This window comes from Artemia franciscana, unplaced genomic scaffold (assembly GCF_032884065.1).
Source record: "Artemia franciscana unplaced genomic scaffold, ASM3288406v1 Scaffold_588, whole genome shotgun sequence".
NCBI lineage: Eukaryota > Metazoa > Arthropoda > Branchiopoda > Anostraca > Artemiidae > Artemia > Artemia franciscana.
Genome location: NW_027066194.1, coordinates 332,501 through 352,813, shown reverse-complemented (window position 1 = coordinate 352,813; position 20,313 = coordinate 332,501). Strand labels below are relative to the sequence as shown.

The 20,313-nt window shown below is 36.5% G+C and overlaps 1 protein-coding gene across 10 annotated transcripts in view; it reads left to right on the top strand.

Moving 5' to 3' along the window:
* LOC136043420 (uncharacterized) overlaps positions 1 to 20,313 on the top strand; it is a 181,506-nt gene that overhangs the window by 26,902 nt on the left and 134,291 nt on the right. For 6 of the 10 annotated variants that reach the window (XR_010621612.1, XR_010621611.1, XR_010621614.1 and 3 more), the window contains 2 exons: positions 6,057 to 6,280; positions 18,517 to 18,687. Coding sequence is in view for 1 of the 10 variants with exons in the window: in XM_065728331.1 (XP_065584403.1) it covers positions 6,057 to 6,280; positions 18,517 to 18,525 (233 nt within the window). In the remaining 9 variants the exon portion in view is untranslated. The other 4 variants (XM_065728327.1, XM_065728326.1, XM_065728328.1 and 1 more) reach the window with 3 other exon arrangements.

Sequence of the window (20,313 nt, the reverse complement as noted above, 5' to 3'; positions counted from 1 at the left end):
TCTAAAAATCAAATTTCATTACGATCCGATCATCTATTCGTAAAATATAAATACTCCAATTTTCATGTTTTCCAAGAATTCCGGTTCCCCCCTCCAACTCCCCCGAATGTCACAGGATCTGGTCGGAATTTGAAATTGGAACTTTAAAGCACAAGATCCTTCTAAATATCAAATTTCATTAGGATCTGGTCACCCTTTCGTAAGTTACAAATACCTCAATTTTCAAAACTACCCCCCCCCCCCCCCCAATTCCACCAAAGAGAGCAGATCCGGTCCAATTATGTCAGTCACGTATCTTAGACAGGTTTCTATTCTTCCCATCCAGTTTCATCCTGATCTCACCGCTTTAAGTATTTTCTAAGATTTCCGGTCCCCCCAACTGCCCCCCCCCCAATTACCCTTGATCCGGTTGAGATTTAAAATAAGATATCGGAGTTACGAGGTCCTTCTAAATATGAAGTTTCATGAAGATCCGATCACTCCTTCGTAAGTTAAAAATACGTCATTTTTCTTATTTTTCAGAATTACCCCCCCCCCCCCGCAATTGAGCGGATCCGTTCTAATTATTCAAATCACGTATGCAAGACTTCTGCTTATTTTTCCAACCAAATGTCATCCCAATCCCTCCAATCTAAGCGTTTCCCATCATTTTAGGTCTCCCCACCCCAAACTTCCCCCAATGTCACCAGATACGGTCAGGATTTAAAATAAGAGCTTTGAGACACGATATCCTTCTAAAAATCAAATTTCATGGAGATCCAATCACCTGTTCGTAAGTTAAAAATACCTCATTTTTTCTAATTTTTCAGAATTAACCCCCCCCCAACTACCCCAAAGAGAGTGGATCCGTTGTGGTTATGTCAATCATTTATCTAGGACTCGTGTTTTTTTTTCATCCCGATCCCTCCACTCTAAGTGTTTTCCAATTTTTAGGTTTCTCCCTCCCAACTCCCCCCCCCCCAATGTCACAAGATCCGGTCGGGTTTAAAATAAGAGCTCTGAGCATCGATATCCTTCTAAATATCAAATTTCATTGAGATCCGATCACCCGTTCGTAAGTTAAAAATACCTCATTTTTTTTTATTTTTTCAGAAATACCCCCCCCCCAACTACCCAAAAGAGAGCGGATCCGTTCCGTTTATGTCAATCATCTATCTAGGACTTGTGTTTACTTTTCCCACCATGTTTCATCCCGATCCCTCCACTCTAAGTGTTTTCCAAGTTTTAGGTTTCCCCCTCCCAACTCCCCGCCCCCATCACCAGATCTGGTCGGGATTTAAAATAAGAGCTCTAAGACACGATATCCTTCTAAACATCAAATTTAATTGAGATCCGATCACCCGTTCGTAAGTTGAAAATACCTCATTTTTCTAATTTTTAAGAATTACCCCCCCCCAACTACCCTAAAGAGAGCAAATCAGTTCCGATTATGTCAATCATGTATCTGGGACTTGCGGTTATTTTTCCCATCAAGTTTCATCCCGATCCCTCTACTCTAAGTGTTTTCCAAGATTTTAGGTTTCCCCCCTCCAACTCCCCCCAATGTCATCAGACCCAGTCGGGATTTAAAATAAGAGCTCTGAGACACAATATCATTCCAAACATCAAATTTAATTAAGATCCAATCACCCGCTCGTAAGTTAATAATACTTCATTTTTTCTATTTATTCCGAATTAACCGGCCCCTACTCCCCCCCCCAGATGGTCAAATCGGGAAAACGACTATTTCTAATTTAATCTGGTCCGGTCCCTGATACGCTTGCCAAATTTCATCGTCCTAGCTTACATGGAAGTGCCTAAAGTAGCAAAACCGGGACTTTAGGTTTTCCCCCTCCAACTCCCCCCAATATCATCAGATCCGATCGGGATTTAAAATAAGAGCTCTGAGAAACAATATCATTCCAAACATCAAATTTCATTAAGATCCAATAACCCGCTCATAAGTTAAAAATACTTCAGTTTTTCTATTTTTTGCGAATTAACCGGGCCCCCACTCCCCCCTAGATGGTCAAATCGGAACAACGACTATTTCTAATTTAATCTGGTCCGGTCCCTGATACGCTTACCAAATTTCATCGTCCTAGCTTACCTGGAAGTGCCTAAAGTAGCAAAACCGGGACCGACAGACAGACCGACAGACAGACCGACCGACCGACAGACCGACAGACCGACAGAATTGGCGACTGCTATATGTCACTTGGTTAATACCAAGTGCCATAAAAATGGAATTTTGATACCAATAGTTACATCAAAAGAATCGCATTTTAATGCTGATTTTAAATATATAAGTTTCATCAAGATCAGATATACCAATCAAAAGTTACGAGCCTGAGAAAATTTGCCTCATTTTAGAAAATAGGGGGAAACACCCCCTAAAAGTCATACAATCTTATTGGTGGTATTGGTCCACAGGAATTGGTGGTTGAAAAAGATGTATGCATGACATTACTCAGGGATTAACGAAACGTATTGTTGATGCTTGTATCGGTAAGTAGTTCCTCTTTATTAGTTTGACAGACAGCGCTATCTATTGTTACCGCGTGTTACTTCTAGCGAAGTTTGCCAGATGTCTTGACAGTTCAATGGCATCCTTCTCTTGTTACTAGGGTTTGCCCGGTAAAAACAGAAGAATTTACGGTCATCAAATAGTTCGTGGTAACGAACTGTAGTAAGGAGTGACCCGGCTCAATAGTAACCGAAAAAAAAAAAAAAAATGAAATTTTGATACCATTAGTTACATTAAAAGACTCGCATTTTAATGTTGATTTTAAATATATAAGTTTCGTCAAGTTTAGTCTTATCCATTAAAAGTTACGAGCCTGAGAAAATTTGTATTATTTTAGAAAATAGGAGGGAAAAACCCCTAAAAGTCACACAATCTTAACGAAAATCACACCATCAGATTCAGCGTATTAGAGAACCTGATTGTAGAAGTTTCAAGCTCCTATCTACAAAAATGTGGAATTTCTTATTTTTTGCCAGAACACAGATCACGGATTTGTTTTTTTTGGTTTGTTTTTTTGTTTTAGTTTTTTTCTCAGGGGTGATCGTATTGATTCAGTGGTCCTAGAAAGTCGTGAGAGGGCTCATTCTAACGGAAATAAAAAGTTCTAGTGCCCTTTTTAAATGACCAAAAAAATTGGAGGGCCCCTAGGCCCCCTCCCACGCTTATTTTTTCCCCAAAGTCACCAGATCAACATTATGAGATAGCCATTTTTCACCATAGTTGAAAAACCTAATAACTGTGTCTTTAAGGACGACGTACTCTCCCGCAGTCCCCGTGGGAGGGGCTGCAAGTTACAAACTTTGACCTGTGTTTACATATAGTAATGGTTACTGAGAAGTGTACAGACGTTTTCAGGGGGATTTTTTTGGTTTATGGGGAGAGTTGAGGGGGGGGGGGGTACGTCCCCGTGGGAGGGGCTGCAAGCTACAGACTTTGACCTGTGTTTACATATAGTAATGGTTACTGGGAAGTGTACAGACGTTTTCAGGGGGATTTTTTGGTTTAGGGGGAGAGTTGAGGGGGGGGGGTTTACGTGGGAGGATACTTCCATGGAGAAACTTCTCATGGGGAAAGAGAATTTCAATCAAGGGCGCATGATTTCCTAGCATTATTTGAAAAAATAAATAAAAAAAAAATTTTCTACCGAAAGTAAGGAGCAGCATTAAAACCTAAAATACCTCACTCTTTACGCTAAAGTATTTTTAGTAATTTGAACTATTTATTCTACGGCCTTTGTGATTCAGAGGTCATTCTTAAGGAATTGGGACAAAATGTAAGCTTTAGTGTAAAGAGCGAGGTATCGACGAGGGTTGAACCCCCTCATATACGCAATAAAAACATAGGAATATAGAGTTTCGTTACGTAAGTTAATTCGTAAGTTACGTATATTTCTTACCAATGAAAACATTTGAAAAAAATTAAAAGTTCTAGTTGCTTTTTTAAGTAATCAAAAAATTGGAGGGCAACTAGGCCTCCTCCCTCGCTCATTTTTCTCAAAATCTTCCGATTAATTGCAATTAATTAATATGCAATTTTTTTTTTTTAATTATTTATGTGCGGAGAGCCAAGATCAAAACATGCGTTAATTCAAAAACGTCCAGAAATTAAACAAAAAAAAAACACTTTTAAATGAAAGTAAGGAGTTTCTGCATCCTTTGCCTCCTAAGAAATTGTTTTCCCCTACTAAGAACAGCGTGGTCCTCATCATGCTACATGAAGCCTCCATGATTAGACAATAGAAGATGAGTTTCTTAAACATAGTTAAACATATCTTAAACATAGTGGTTATAAATATATTACTGAAGATTGTGAATATGATTTACGGAAAAGGGGAAGCACTTAACAATTTAAAAAAAGAAGCTTAATTAAGCCCCTGTATAGGTGATAAGTGACTGACTGTGGTATCTATCTAGGCATTAACCTGGTCTTTGTAGGCCGCAAATTACTTAGTAAACATGTTGATTTTTGAACTGAGAGATGGTATAGACAAGTTTATGACAGAAAAACAGTCTGGTCTTAGAAAGTGTTGAGGATGTCTTGGCCAAATTTTCCATTTCAGGTTAATAAATGAGAAGTGTCTGAGTGATCAAACACATTTAGTCCTTAGTTTTATAGATGATGAGCAAGCTTTCGATTCTGTTGATAGAAGAGCTTCAACGAAGGTCTTGTCCTTGTACAAGAATTGAGTAAGAAAAACAAGTTTTATTTTTAACTGAAAATAAGGAGCGACATTAAAACTTAAAACGAACAGAAAATATTCAGTATATTAAAGGGACTTTCCCTTCCTCAACACCCCGCTCTTTACGCTAAAGTTTTTTATTTTTTTCTAAATTGGAGTCGTGAGAAAGATTCTAACTTCAGCGTAAAGAGCGTTTGCTTAAAGAGAGGGGCGTAAGGGGCGCTCATTATTCCCCCGATGAATTGAGCGTGGGAGGGGACCTAGTTGCCCTTCAATTTTTTGTGTTCACTCAAAAAGGGCACTAGAACTTTTAAATCTGTTATAATGAGCTCTGTTGCAACACTCTTTGACCATTGCGTCGACAGGATCACCGCTGAAAAACAAAACAAAAACAACAACAAATAAATACTGTGATTTTTCAGGCAAAAAAAAACAACAAGATTCCACATATTTGCAGATAGGAGCTTGAAACTTCTACAGTAGGGTAATCATATATTCTGAATCTGATTGTGTGCTTTCTATTAAGATTCTATGATTTTTAGGGCGTCTTTACTTGTTTTTCAAAAATGAGACAACTTTTCTCAGACTCTTAACTTTTGATGGGTAGGATTTAACTTGATGAAACATGTATATTTAAAATCAGCATAAAAGTCCGATTCAGGTGATGTATGTATTGGTATCAAAATTCCATTTTTTACAGTTTCAGTTACGATTCAGTCGGGTTCCTCCTTACTACAGTTTGCTACCACGAACTGTTTGATAACACTGCTGCGGATAAGGTAGAATATGAGGTTAGAAGCTGGTTTCATATTTAATCGAGTTCAATGGGGTTGCGTTCTATCACCATTAGCACGTATGATTCTGGTGCACTTTGTCCTAAGGAGCACAGCAAAGGCAATGTGAGAGCACGGAATTAAAAGTCCCCTAAACTTGATGATAATGTAAGCATCTTAGATGAAAATGTTGGTAAAATGAATTATGCGAGTTCAAGGGGCTAGAATACGTTTGGAAAATTAATTTTAAGAAAGCTTGAGTCAATAAAGCAGCGTCACGTACCACGGTAGCATAATTATTAAAGACGGTAGAACAGTTTCTAAGAGTTTTTATTTTACCACTAATTAGGGTAATATTCAATTGTATGCCCCGGATAATCCTCTCAATAGTCTTTCGTGAAGTCGCGAAACACTTAGTGAAAAAAGAAAATTTAAGATTTTGGGATTGAATGCCCATGTCTCCTGCCTACTTTCTCGGAATCGTCCTTCATCTATTAAAAAAAAAAAAAAACAAAAAAAAAAAACAAACTGATTTCCTGATCGCCGTACGGTAGTAAAATGTGACTGTTTACTTATCATAAATTATATGCTTTTTCAGGTGCAATAACCCCCCACCGTATTATGAAAGAAGCGCATCGTCAAAAAACAAGAGCTAAGAGCTCATATGGCACTTGTGACGAGGTCGGAAGAGCCGAGAGCTCATATGGTACGAGGTCGGAAGAGCCAAGAGCTCATTTGAACGAGGTCGGAAGAGCCGAGAGCTCATATGGTACGAGGTCGGAAGAGCCAAGAGCCAAGAGCTCATTTGGCACTTGTGAGAAGGTCAGAACCTAAAGTTAAACTTTATAGCACAAGATCCTTCTAAATATCAAATTTCATTAAGATCTGGTCACCCTTTCGTAAGTTACAAATACCTCAATTTTCAAAATTACCTCCCCCCTCCCAATTCCACCAAAGAGAGCAGATCCGGTCCAGTTATGTCAGTCACGTATCTTAGACAGGTTTCTATTCTTCCCATCCAGTTTCATCCTGATCTCACCGCTTTAAGTTTTTTCTAAGATTTCCGGTCCCCCCAACTGCCCCCCCCCCAATTACGTTTGATCCGGTTGAGATTTAAAATAAGATATCAGAGTTACGAGGTCCTTCTAAATATGAAGTTTCATGAAGATCCGATCACTCCTTCGTAAGTTAAAAATACGTTATTTTTCTTATTTTTCAGAATTACCCCCCCCCCCCCGCAATTGAGCGGATCCGTTCCAATTATGTAAATTACGTATGCAAGACTTTTGCTTATTTTTCCAACCAAGTTTCATCCCAATCCCTCCAATCTAAGCGTTTCCCATCATTTTAGGTCTCCCCACCCCAAACTTCCCCCAATGTCACCAGATCCGGTCAGGATTTAAAATAAGAGCTTTGAGCCACGATATCCTTCTAAAAATCAAATTTCATGGAGATCCAATCACCCGTTCGTAAGTTAAAAATACCTCATTTTTTCTAATTTTTCAGAATTAACCCCCCCCCCAACTACCCAAAAGAGAGCGGATCCGTTCTGTTTATGTCAATCATCTATCTAGGACTTGTGTTTATTTTCCCACCATGTTTCATCCCGATCCCTCCACTCTAAGTGTTTTCCAAGTTTTAGGTTCCCCCTCCCAACTCCCCGCCCCCATCACAAGATCTGGTCGGGATTTAAAATAAGAGCTCTAAGACACGATATCCTTCTAAACATTAAATTTCATTGAGATCCGATCACCCGTTCGCAAGTTGAAAATACCTCATTTTTCTAATTTTTAAGACTTACTCCCCCCCCCCCCAACTACCCCAAAGAGAACAAATAAGTTCCGATTATGTCAATCATGTATCTAGGACTTGCGCTTATTTTTCCCATCAAGTTTCATCCCGATCCCTCTACTCTAAGTGTTTTCCAAGATTTTAGGTTTCCCCCCTCCAACTCCCCCCAATGTCAACAGACCCAGTCGGGATTTAAAATAAGAGCTCTGAGACACAATATCATTCCAAACATCAAATTTAATTAAGATCCAATCACCCGCTCATAAGTTAAAAATACTTCATTTTTTCTATTTTTCCGAATTAACCGGCCCCTACTCCCCCCCCCCAGATGGTCAAATCGGGAAAACGACTATTTCTAATTTAATCTGGTCCGGTCCCTGATACGCTTGCCAAATTTCATCGTCCTAGCTTACCTGGAAGTGCCTAAAGTAGCAAATCCGGGACTTTAGGTTTTCCCCCTCCGACTCCCCCCAATGTCATCAGATCCAGTCGGGATTTAAAATAAGAGCTCTAAGACACAATATCATTCCAAACATGAAATTTCATTAAGATCCAAATACCCGCTGATAAGTTAAAAATACTTCATTTTTTCTATTTTTTGCGAATTAACCGGGCCCCCACTCCCCTCCAGATGGTCAAATCGGGAAAATGACTATTTCTAATTTAATCTGGTGCGGTCCCTGATACGCTTGCCAAATTTCATCGTCCTAGCTTACCTGGAAGTGCCTAAAGTAGCAAAACCGGGACAGATCGACAGACCGACAGACCGACAGAATTGGCGACTGCTATATGTCACTTGGTTAATACCAAGTGCCATAAAAAGAAGAACAACGTCTATAGAAATATTAGAAATTGGATATGACCGCAAGATGTTATTTAGGAGAAAAGAAAGACTCAGCGACGCTCAATGTGATACCAATGGCTAATGGCAAACAAAATACAAGGTAGTAGACACAGATCGAGAAAATACCTATATATATATAATATATATATATATATATATATATATATATATATATATATATATATATATATATATATATATATATATATATATATATAGATATATATATATATATATATATATATATATATATATATATATATATATATATATATATATATATATATATATATATATATATACATATATTCTGTTTTAGCTGAAAAGCTGTTTATAAATCTCCCACCCACCCCAAGAAAGATCCTTCATTAACACCCGCTTCCCCCTCCGAAAAATCCTGGATGCGACCCTGGTTGTTTCCATCCGCTATTCCCTTTGCTACAAATTCATCTGAATCAGACAAGTTCATTTAAAGGGCCTCAAAGTGCCTTTAGGTAGATGCGAGAATTGTCATTTAGAAATCTTACAGTTAGCTTACTCGTTGAAAGCTCCCGAGCACCCTACTGGAATTTGACTGCGCAGGAAAAGTTCACAGACTCGCCTTGAATGGTATTCCCTAATGTGGAAGCACGCTTTCAATATTTTATTGATACAAATAAACAGGTTAGACATGCTTTATGTATGAAGACGTTTTGTGTCGAATTCTTGCCTTTTTCATTCAATGCCTGGAAATATCTTCATATATAGCTGTGATCAATCATGTTGATTCACACATTTTGGATGAGGCAGTCAAAGTGGAATGATTATGAATTTTTTTTAAATTTGAGTTTCTGTGTTGTTTGTTTTCTATGGAGAATTTAAATAGGAATAAGAACAGTTTTGCTTTAAAGTGAAAGGACTTGTATTGGTAAAACTAGATTTGATGCTCTCGACAAGTAAAAAATAAATGAGCAGTATTTTTAAATTATCTTTTTTGTTATCTTTAAATTTTCTTTTGTCAGAATTTATTCCCCTCTAGAGGACATGGAAGAAATTATACCAGGCAATCTAAAACTTATTTAGAATCATAAATGAAGATATTTGGCTAACCTTCAAATGGGGCTGTTTTGATTGAAAAGGAAAAGTGTTAAGAGAATAACACATGCTTCATAATATGCAGAAAATTTTTGCCTAATTAACACATTTGAAGGCACTTCCACTCTACTTTACCCCAACAAGAACCGTTCCCAGGTGGGCGGAGGGGGGGTAACTGTGAGAGTTATTCCGGGTGCCGTGGCTTAGGGGGAACCGCGGCTCGGAAATATCCCATTTTGACCCAATTTTTCTCTTCGATTCCGCTCTTTGTTTACATTTAATTTGGGACGTGTTGTAAATATTTTTACAGTGCTCTTTAGTCTGAAGTTTTTAAGTAATTTCAAAAAAGTTTCTTACTGTTCTAATTAAACGAACACTTTGTTCCAGGAGTTGTTCCTAGAGAATGGGGACAAATTTCAAACTATGGCATAAAGAGCGAGGTGTTGTGGAGGGGCCTACCCCTTAATATCCATAGTAATTTTTGTTCGCTGTGAATTTTAATGTTGCTCCGTACTTTCAGTTGAAAAAACTTGCTTTCTCATTTAATTTCCAATAGTTTTTTGAAATAATGACTGGAAATCTGGCTCCACCTTCACGGAAATTTCCTCCCCAGGGATATATTCTTTAGACAATTCAATCCTGGTGAAAGTTTACCCCGAACAATTACCCTTAACATCTCTGCGTAAAACTGAGTCGACAAAGAAAAAGCCAGACATAAGAAGAATTTGGCATAGGAATTCTGGCAAATTCCCCCTGTTTAAAATTCACTTCCGTGAAACTTTCCTCCCTATGGAAAATTCTCCTTGTGGAAAAATCCCCTGCAGAAAATTTGCCCCTTACTCGAAAAATGTATGCATACTTACCAATAACAAATACTATGTGTAAACAATAGGGAAATCTTATAGCTTAGACCCTTCCCCAGGGGTTGTGGGGTTTTGTGTTATCTCTAAAGTCATAGTTATCCTGCCTTTCAACTATGCTGAACAAAATAGCTATCTCAAAATTTGGTACCTACGTTTTAGCATGACAACACTCCAGAAATGTAATTAGATTTATCCTAATCAAATATCCTAAAATATGATGAAAATTTAATACTTTAGTATAACAAATCATGGAAACTACAACAAAGAATTATAGAAAGGGGACTGGCCAGGCCAGAACACATACTAAATTGCTGAATTGCCATCTAATATTTTTGGTCACATAAAAAACACGACTAGAACCTTTAATTTCTGGTCAAATGAGCCCTCTCTCGATATTTTAGGGCTGCTGGGTCGATAAGATAACCACTGAAGAAAAAGCCAAAAAAAAAAAAAACTAACAACGCATCTGTTATCATTGTTCTGGCAGAAAATACGAAAATCAACAGGTAGGAGCTTGAAACCTTTACAGAAGGACTCTCTGTTACGTTGAATCTGGTTGGAAATATATAGCCTAAAATGGGGTATATATTTGGACACAAAAAAGTTAGGTTACGTTTGATAGGGAAATTCCTGTTATTATCGTAAAAATGGAGCATCAAACGCGGGAACGCTAAATATGTTGAATTATGCCTGTGTATTCTTTGGATTGCTTTATTTGTATTTGGTTTCGTGTTAAACTTTCCAGTACTTTTAATTTTATAAATTTATCGTGAAAAAAAAGGGTCTTTAGAAAGTATTTAAATTTCCCTCAAGATGAATTGCCAAATCAACTCAGGTTCCCACTTAAATCGTTGGACTATGCTTATTTAGTGCTTCCAAAACTTCTTTACTTGCAGTGAATTTTTTTTATGAACAATTCTTATATGAACAGGATGATAAATTAAATACCATGGAAACAGAAAAAATTAAGAATTAACAATTTTTCTTCTGTCAGCCTACTAAGCTATCGCACTAAAATCTTTATTATCGCCTCGCCCTCCCTCTTTTACAAAATTTTCAGTCAAAATTTTGACAAAGTTCACTTGTATTAAAGGAATTATTGTAATTTTATTATATAATGAATAGTTTCTTTTTGACTGTTATTAATTTATCATTAAAATTATTTAATTATTATTAATTATTATGATCAAATTATTTAAATTATGTTTATTTAAGGTACTTGCGCGTTATAGCAACACCACTCAAGTTCTTGATCCAAGTAAAACTGGAGTCTGTCTGTGTTCAGAGATAATTAACTTCGTCTCAGTGAGATATTAAATAAAAAAAAACTACTTTTCTTTTAAACTGAAAATAAGGAGCGACATTAAAACTTAAAACGAACAGAAATTATTCCGAGTACGAAAGGGGCTGTTCCCTTCTCAACGCCCAGCTCTTTACGCTAAAGTTTGAATCTTTCTCTCAATTCTACTGTACTAAACAGTAAAAAACTTAAGCGTAAAAAGCAGGGCGTTGAGAAGGGGATAGCCCCTTTCGTATTCGGAATAATTTCTGTTCGTTTTAAGTTTTAATGTCGCTCCTTACTTTCAGTTAAAAAACTAGTTTTTCTTATTTAATTTCTGAAAGTTTTTGAATTAATGCATGTTTGATTTTGGCTCTCGGCTCAAAAACTATTAAAATGAAATTTGGATATTAATTCTTTTTTTTTGGCTAAATGGCTTTCTCTTTGTTTTGATCAGACGATTTTGAGAAAAAAGGGTGGGGGAGGAGGCCTAGTTGCCATCCAATTTTTTGGTTTCTTAAAAAGACAACTAGAACTTTAAATTCTTATCAAACATTTTTAGTAGTAAAAAATGTACTTAACTTAAGAATTAACTTGCGTAACGAACTTCTATATTCGTCTATTTTTATTATGTATATGAGGGGGTTTGTCCTCTCGTTAATACCTCGCTCTTTACACTAAAGCTCAAATTTTGTCCCAATTCTTTAAGAATGGCCCCTGAATCAGAAAGGCAGTAAAATAAATAGTTAAAATTACTAAAAATACTTAGCGTAAAGAGCGAGATATTTAAGAGGAGAAGAACCCCTCGTTTGCGTAATAATCTCTGTTTGTTTTAAATTTTAATACTACTCCTTACTTCCAGTTGAAAAAACTTTCATATTTATTTTTTCATTGTTATTTTTATAATAATGCTAGAAAATCCTGCGCCCCCCTTCATTGAATTTGTTTTCCCCCATGACATATTCTTCCTAGAAAAGATCTTCCCACAAGGCCCCTTCCCCTCTATCCCCCCAAACCAAAAAAAAACTTCTGAAAACGTCTGTACACTTCCAAATAACCATTACTATATGTAAACGCTTGTCACAGTTTGTAACTTGCAGCCCCTCCCCCGAAGGCTGTGGGGGAGTAAGTCATCCCTAAGGACATAGTTATTATGATTTTCGACTATGCTGAACAAAGTGGCTAGCTCAAAATTTTGATCCGTTGACTTTGGGAAAAAATGAGCGTGGGAGGGGGCCTAGGTGCCCTCCAATTTTTTGATCACTTAAAAAGGGCACTAGAACTTTTCATTTCCAAAAATGAGCCCTCTTGTGACATTCTAGGACCAGTTGGTCGATACGATGACCGCTGAAAAAAAAAAAAAAAAAAAAAACAACAAATAAACACGCACCTGTGATCGGTCTTCTGGCAAAAAATACGAAGTTCCACATTTTTCTAGATAGGAGCTTGAAACTTTTAATATATGGTTCTCTGATACGCAGAATGCGATGGTGTGATTTTTGTTAAGATTCTATGACTTTTAGTGGTTGTTTCCCCCTTCCCAAAATAAGGCAAATTTTCTCAAGCTCATAACTTTTGATGGGTGAAACTAAACTTGATGAAACTTATATATTTAAAATCAGCATAAAAATTCGATTCTTTTAATGTATCTTTTAGTATCAAACTTTCGTTTTTTAGAGTTTTTTTTTACTATTGAGCCTCGTCGCTCCTTACTTCATTTCGTTACCACGAACTGTTTGAAACGGTATGCGTGCAACTTAAATACCGTGGAACTCAACCCCCAGCAACTGAACCCCCATAACTGAACCACCGTGGAACCGAACCCCCGTGTAAGTGAACCCCCGTGCAACTAAACTTCGTGAAACTGAACCACCGTACTGAGTTTTTCAACATTCAACAAATATGAACCACCGTACTCAGTTTTTCAACATTCTACGAATATGAATCACCGTACTCAGTTTTTCAACATTGTACAAATATGAGGAAACATTATTGGGTAAAACACAAGGTAGAATCTTTACATGTTCAACCTTGTTGGAATTGTTTGTTTTTTAAAGTCATTATATAAAATCCTGTCAGATGATTCACTAAAAAGCTCTGTTTTTTGCCACAAAAACGTACGAAATCGGACGTCTCAAACTATTACAGCCAGACTTATTTCTCCTTTTTTATGTTTTATTCCTCCACCCTGTCATTGTCCAAAAATGCCCCTTCCCTCATCCACAGCTTGCTGGTTTCAAACCACTTTTGACCTATAAAAAGGACTAGAACTCTCAATTTCTGATCAAATGAGAATCATCTGAAGTTACTAAAACCATGAGACGGTGGTGGAGACGAGGAAAGGGAAGTCCCCCTCCTATTCGGAACGAGTTCTGTTCATTTTGGGGTTTAATTTCACTCTATATTTTCATAATAACAGAGTGGGTCAGAAATATTCTCAGAAATCTAGAGATTAAATATCAGTTTCACATTTTTGATGATAAAAGATTTTTGTCCCTCACCAAAAAAATAACCTCCCAAGCAAAAATAGTTCTAGTATTTGTACAGAGTCCAAATTCAAAAAGTCTTCACACCTAACAACCTCCTTAGATTTCTGTTACACGCTTTGTCTTTTAGGTGTATTTTTCAAGTTTTGTTTTGAGTCTTTTGTGAAGTCACGAAACACTTCGTAAAAAAAAGTAAGATTTTGGGATCGAATGATCACGTCTCCTGCTGACTTTCTCAGAATCGACTTTTATCTATTTAAAAAAAAAAAACAAAATAAAAACAATGGAAAAATAAAAAATTTTAATTGCAAGTAAAGAGCGACATTAAAACTTAAAACGAACAGAAATTTTTCCGTTTATGAAAGGGGTTTTCCCCTTTGCAACGCCTCGCTCTTTACGCTAAAGTTTGACTATTTGTCACAGCTCTACTTTTTAAAACAATAAAAAAATACTTTAGCGTAAAGAGCGAGGCGTTGAGGAGGGGACAATATTCATATACGTCATATATCACTATTACACTTATACATATACTTCAATATTTCATATACGGAATAATTTCTCTTCGTTTTAATTTTGAATGTCGCTCCTTACTTTTATTTTTTAAAAAAAGTTGTTTTTTTATTTATTTTCTGAACGTTATTGAATTAATGTATGTTTTGATCACCGCACATGAATCATTCAAACGAAATTTGCATCTTTATTTTGGCTAGATGGCTTTCTCATAGTTTTGATCGGACGATCAGAGTTGCCCTCCTACTTGCCCTCCAAATTTTGGCTACTTTAAAATACAACTAGATTTTTTGTTTTTGTACGAACGTTTTTGTTAGTAATAAATATACGTACCTTACGAATTAACTTACGTATCGAACTTCTATATTTGTGTATTTTTATCATACAGTTAGTGATAACGAAGTGTAATAAGGAGCGACCTGGCTCAATAGTAACCGAAACTAAAAAAATGGAATTTTGATACCAATAGTTACATCAAAAGAATTGGATTTTAATGCTGATTTTAAACATATAAGTTTCATCAAGATCAGGTATACCTATCAAAAGTTACGAGCCTGCGAAAATTTGCCTCATTTTAGAAAATAGGGGGAAACACCCCCTAAAAGTCATACAATCTTATTGGTGGTATTGGTCCACAGGAATTGGTGGTTGAAAAAGATGTATGCATGACATTACTCAGGGATTAACGAAACGTATTGTTGATGCTTGTATCGGTAAGTAGTTCCTCTTTATTAGTTTGACAGACAGCGCTATCTATTGTTACCGCGTGTTACTTCTAGCAAAGTTTTCCAGATGTCTTACCACTTCAATGGCATCCTTCTCTTGTTACTAGGGTTTGCCCGGTAAAAACAGAAGAATTTACGGTCATCAAACAGTTCGTGGTAACGAACTGTAGTAAGGAGTGACCCGGCTCAATAGTAACCGAAACAAAAAAACAAAAAAAAAATGAAATTTTGATACCATTAGTTACATTAAAAGAATCGCATTTTAATGTTGATTTTAAATATATAAGTTTCGTCAAGTTTAGTCTTATCCATTAAAAGTTACGAGCCTGAGAAAATTTGTATTATTTTCGAAAATAGGAGGGAAAACCCCCTAAAAGTCACACAATCACACCATCAAATTCGGCGTATTAGAGAACCTGATTGTAGAAGTTTCAAGCTCCTATCTACAAAAATGTGGAATTTCGCATTTTTTGCCAGAACACAGATCACGGATTTGTTTTGTTTGTTTTTTTGTTTTAGTTTTTTTCCCAGGGGTGATCGTATTGATTCAGTGGTCCTAGAATGTCGTGAGAGGGCTCATTCTAACGGAAATAAAAAGTTCTAGTGCCCTTTTTAAGTCACAAAAAAAATTGGAGGGCCCCTAGGCCCCCTCCCACGCTTATTTTTTCCCCAAAGTCACCAGATTAACATTATGAGATAGCCATTTTTTCACCATAGTTGAAAAACCTAATAACTGTGTCTTTAGGGACGACTTACTCCCCCGCAGTTCCCGTGGGAGGGGCTGCAAGTTACAAACTTTGACCTGTGTTTACATATAGTAATGGTTACTGGGAAGTGTACATACGTTTTCAGGCGGATTTTTTTGGTTTAGGGGGAGAGTTGAGGGGGGGGGGTTACGTCCCCGTGGGAGGGGCTGCAAGCTACAGACTTTGACCTGTGTTTACATATAGTAATGGTTACTGGGAAGTGTACAGACGTTTTCAGGGGGATTTTTTGGTTTAGGGGGAGAGTTGAGGGGAGGGGGGTTACGTGGGAGGATACTTCCATGGAGAAACTTCTCATGGGGAAAGATAATTTCAATCAAGGGCGCATGATTTCCTAGCATTATTTGAAAAAAATAAATTTGAAAAAAATTTTCTACTGAAAGTAAGGAGCAGCATTAAAACCTAAAATACCTCACTCTTTACGCTAAAGTATTTTTAGTAATTTGAACTATTTATTCTACGGCCTTTGTGATTCAGAGGTCATTCTTAAGGAATTGGGACAAAATTTAAGCTTTAGTGTAAAGAGCGAGGTATCGACGAGGGTTGAACCCCCTCATATACGCAATAAAAACATAGGAATATAGAGTTTCGTTACGTAAGTTAATTCGTAAGTTACGTATATTTCTTACCAATGAAAACATTTGAAAAAAATTGAAAGTTCTAGTCGCTTTTTTAAGTAATCAAAAATTTGGAGGGCAACTACGCCTCCTCCCTCGCTCATTTTTCTCAAAATCTTCCGATTAATTGCAATTAATTAATATGCAAATTTCTTTTTAATTATTTTTGTGCGGAGAGCCAAGATCAAAACATGCGTTAATTCAAAAACGTCCAGAAATTAAACAAAAAAAAAACACTTTTAAATGAAAGTAAGGAGTTTCTGCATCCTTTGCAGAGCCTCCATGATTAGCCTCCATGATTAGACAATAGAAGATGAATTTCTTAAACATATCTTAAACATAGTGGTTATAAATAAATTACTGAAGATTGTGAATATGATTTACGGAAAAGGGGAAGTATATAACGATTTAAAAAAAAGAAGCTTAATTAAGCCCCTGTATAGGTGATAAGTGACTGACTGTGGTATCTATCTAGGCATTAACCTGGTCTTTGTAGGCCGCAAATTACTTAGTAAACATGTTGATTTTTGAACTGAGAGATGGTGTAGACAAGTTTATGACAGAAAAACAGTCTGGTCTTAGAAAGTGTTGAGGATGTCTTGGCCAAATTTTCCATTTCAGGTTAATAAATGAGAAGTGTCTGAGTGATCAAACACATTTAGTCCTTAGTTTTATAGATGATGAGCAAGCTTTCGATTCTGTTGATAGAAGAGCTTCAGCGAAGGTCTTGTCCTTGTACAAGAATTGAGTAAGAAAAACAAGTTTTATTTTTAACTGAAAATAAGGAGCGACATTAAAACTTAAAACGAACAGAAAATATTCAGTATATTAAAGGGACTTTCCCTTCCTCAACACCCCGCTCTTTACGCTAAAGTTTTTTTTTTCTAAATTGGAGTCGTGAGAAAGATTCTAACTTAAGCGTAAAGAGTGTTTGCTTAAAGAGAGGGGCGTGAGGGGCGCTCATTGTTCCCCCGATGAAATGAGCGTGGGAGGGGACCTAGTTGCCCTTCAATTTTTTGTGTTCACTCAAAAAGGGCACTAGAACTTTTAAAACTGTTAGAATGAGCTCTGTTGCAACATACTTTGACCATTGCGTCGACAGGATCACCCCTGAAAAACAAAATAAAAACAACAACAAATAAATACTGTGATTTTTCAGGCAAAAAAACTACAACAAGATTCCACATATTTGCAGATAGGAGCTTGAAACTTCTACAGTAGGGTAATCATATATTCTGAATCTGATTGTGTGCTTTCCATTAAGATTCTATGATTTTTAGGGCGTTTTTACTTGTTTTTCAAAAATAAGACAACTTTTCTCAGACTCTTAACTTTTGATGGGTAGGATTTAACTTAATGAAACATGTATATTTAAAATCAGCATAAAAGTCCGATTCAGGTGATGTAGGTATTGGTATCAAAATTCCATTTTTTTACAGTTTGGTTACTATTCGGTCGGGTTCCTCCTTACTACAGTCTGCTACCACGAACTGTTTGATAACACTGCTGCGGATAAGGTAGAATATGAGGTTAGAAGCTGGTTTCATATTTAATCGAGTTCAATGGGGTTGCGTTCTATCACCATTAGCACGTATGATTCTGGTGCACTTTGTCCTAAGGAGCACAGCAAAGGCAATGTGAGAGCACGGAATTAAAAGTCCCCTAGACTTGATGATAATGTAAGCATCTTAGATGAAAATGTTGGTAAAATGAATTATGCGAGTTCAAGGGGCTAGAATACGTTTGAAAAATTAATTTTAAGAAAGCTTGAGTCAATAAAGCAGTGTCACGTACAACGGTAGCATAATTATTAAAGACGGTAGAACAGTTTCTAGGAGTTTTTATTTTACCACTAATTAGGGTAATATTCAATTGTATGCCCCGGATAATCCTCTCAATAGTCTTTCGTGAAGTCGCGAAACACTTAGTGAAAAAAGAAAATTTAAGATTTTGGGATTGAATGCCCATGTCTCCTGCCTACCTTCTCGGAATCGTCTTTCATCTATTAAAAAAAAAAAAAAAAAAAAAAAAAAAACTGATTTCCTGATCGCCGTACGGTAGTAAAATGTGACTGTTTACTTATCATAAATTATATGCTTTTTCAGGTGCAATAACCCCCCACCGTATTATGAAAGAAGCGCATCGTCAAAAAAAGAAGAACAACGTCTATAGAAATATTAGAAATTGGATATGACCGCAAGATGTTATTTAGGAGAAAAGAAAGACTCAGCGACGCTCAATGTGATACCAATGGCTAATGGCAAACAAAATACAAGGTAGTAGACACAGATCGAGAAAATTCCTATATATATAATATATATATATATATATATATATATATATATATATATATATATATATATATATATATATATATATATATATATATATATATATATTCATTTATATATATATATATATATATATATATATATATATATATATATATATATATATATATACTGTTTTAGCTGAAAAGCTGTTTATAAATCTCCCACCCACCCCAAAAAAGATCCTTCATTAACACCCGCTTCTCCCTCCGAAAAATCCTGGATGCGACCCTGGTTGTTTCCATCCGCTATTCCCATTGCTACAAATTCATCTGAATCAGACAAGTTCATTTAAAGGGCCTCAAAGTGCCTTTAGGTAGATGCGAGAATTGTCATTTAGAAATCTTACAGTTAGCTTACTCTTTGAAAGCTCCCAAGCACCCTACTGGAATTTGACTGCGCAGGAAAAGTTCACAGACTCGCCTTGAATGGTATTCCCTAATGTGGAAGCACGCTTTCAATATTTTATTGATACAAATAAACAGGTTAGACATGCTTTATGTATGAAGACGTTTTGCGTTCGAATTCTTGCCTTTTTCATTCAATGCCTTGAAATATCTTCATATATTGCTGTGATCAATCATGTTGATTCACACATTCTGGATGAGGCAGTCAAAGTGGAATGATTATGAATTTTTTTTTAATTTGAGTTTCTGTGTTGTTTGTTTTCTATGGAGTATTTAAATAGGAATAAGAACAGTTTTGATTTAAAGTGAAAGGACTTGTATTGGTAAAACTAGATTTGATGCTCTCGACAAGTAAAAAATAAATGAGCAGTATTTTTAAATTATCTTTTTTTTTATCTTCAAATTTTCTTTTGTCAGAATTTTTTCCCCTCTAGAGGACATGGAAGAAATTATACCAGGCAATCTAAAACTTATTTAGAATCATAAATGAAGATATTTGGCTAACCTTCAAATGGGGCTGTTTTGATTGAAAAGGAAAAGTGTTAAGAGAATAATTCATGCTTCATAATATGCAGAACATTTTTGTAGAGCTTGAAACCTCTACAGTAGGGTAATCTCATATTCTGAATCTGATTGTGTGCTAGAAAATCCTGCGCCCCCCTTCATTGAATTTTTATTCCCCCATGACATATTCTTCCAAGAAAAGATCTTGCCACAAGGCCCCTTCCCCTCGGGAAGGGGAAGGGGAAGGCTGCTTCCCCTCGGGCCCCTTCTGCGGGAGGGGGGGGGGGGGTGGAACCTAAAATCTTAGAAAACGCTTAGAAGAGAGGGATCGGGATGAGACTTGGTGGGAAAATAAGCCCATGTCCCAGATACGAGATTGATACAACCGGAACGGGAACGGATCAGCTCTCTTTGGGGGAGTTGGGGGGAGGGCTAATTCTCAAAAATTAAAAAAAATGAGGTTTGTTTGACTTACGAAAGAGTGATCGTATCTTAATGAAATTTTATATTTAGAAGGATCTTGAAACTCACATCTTTTATTTTAAGTCCCGGCTGTAACCAGTGTCATTAAGGGGGGGGGGGCCGGAAATCTTGGAAAACTATTAAAGCAGAGAGATCAGGATGAAACTTGGTGGAAGGAATGAAAACATGTCCAAAATAC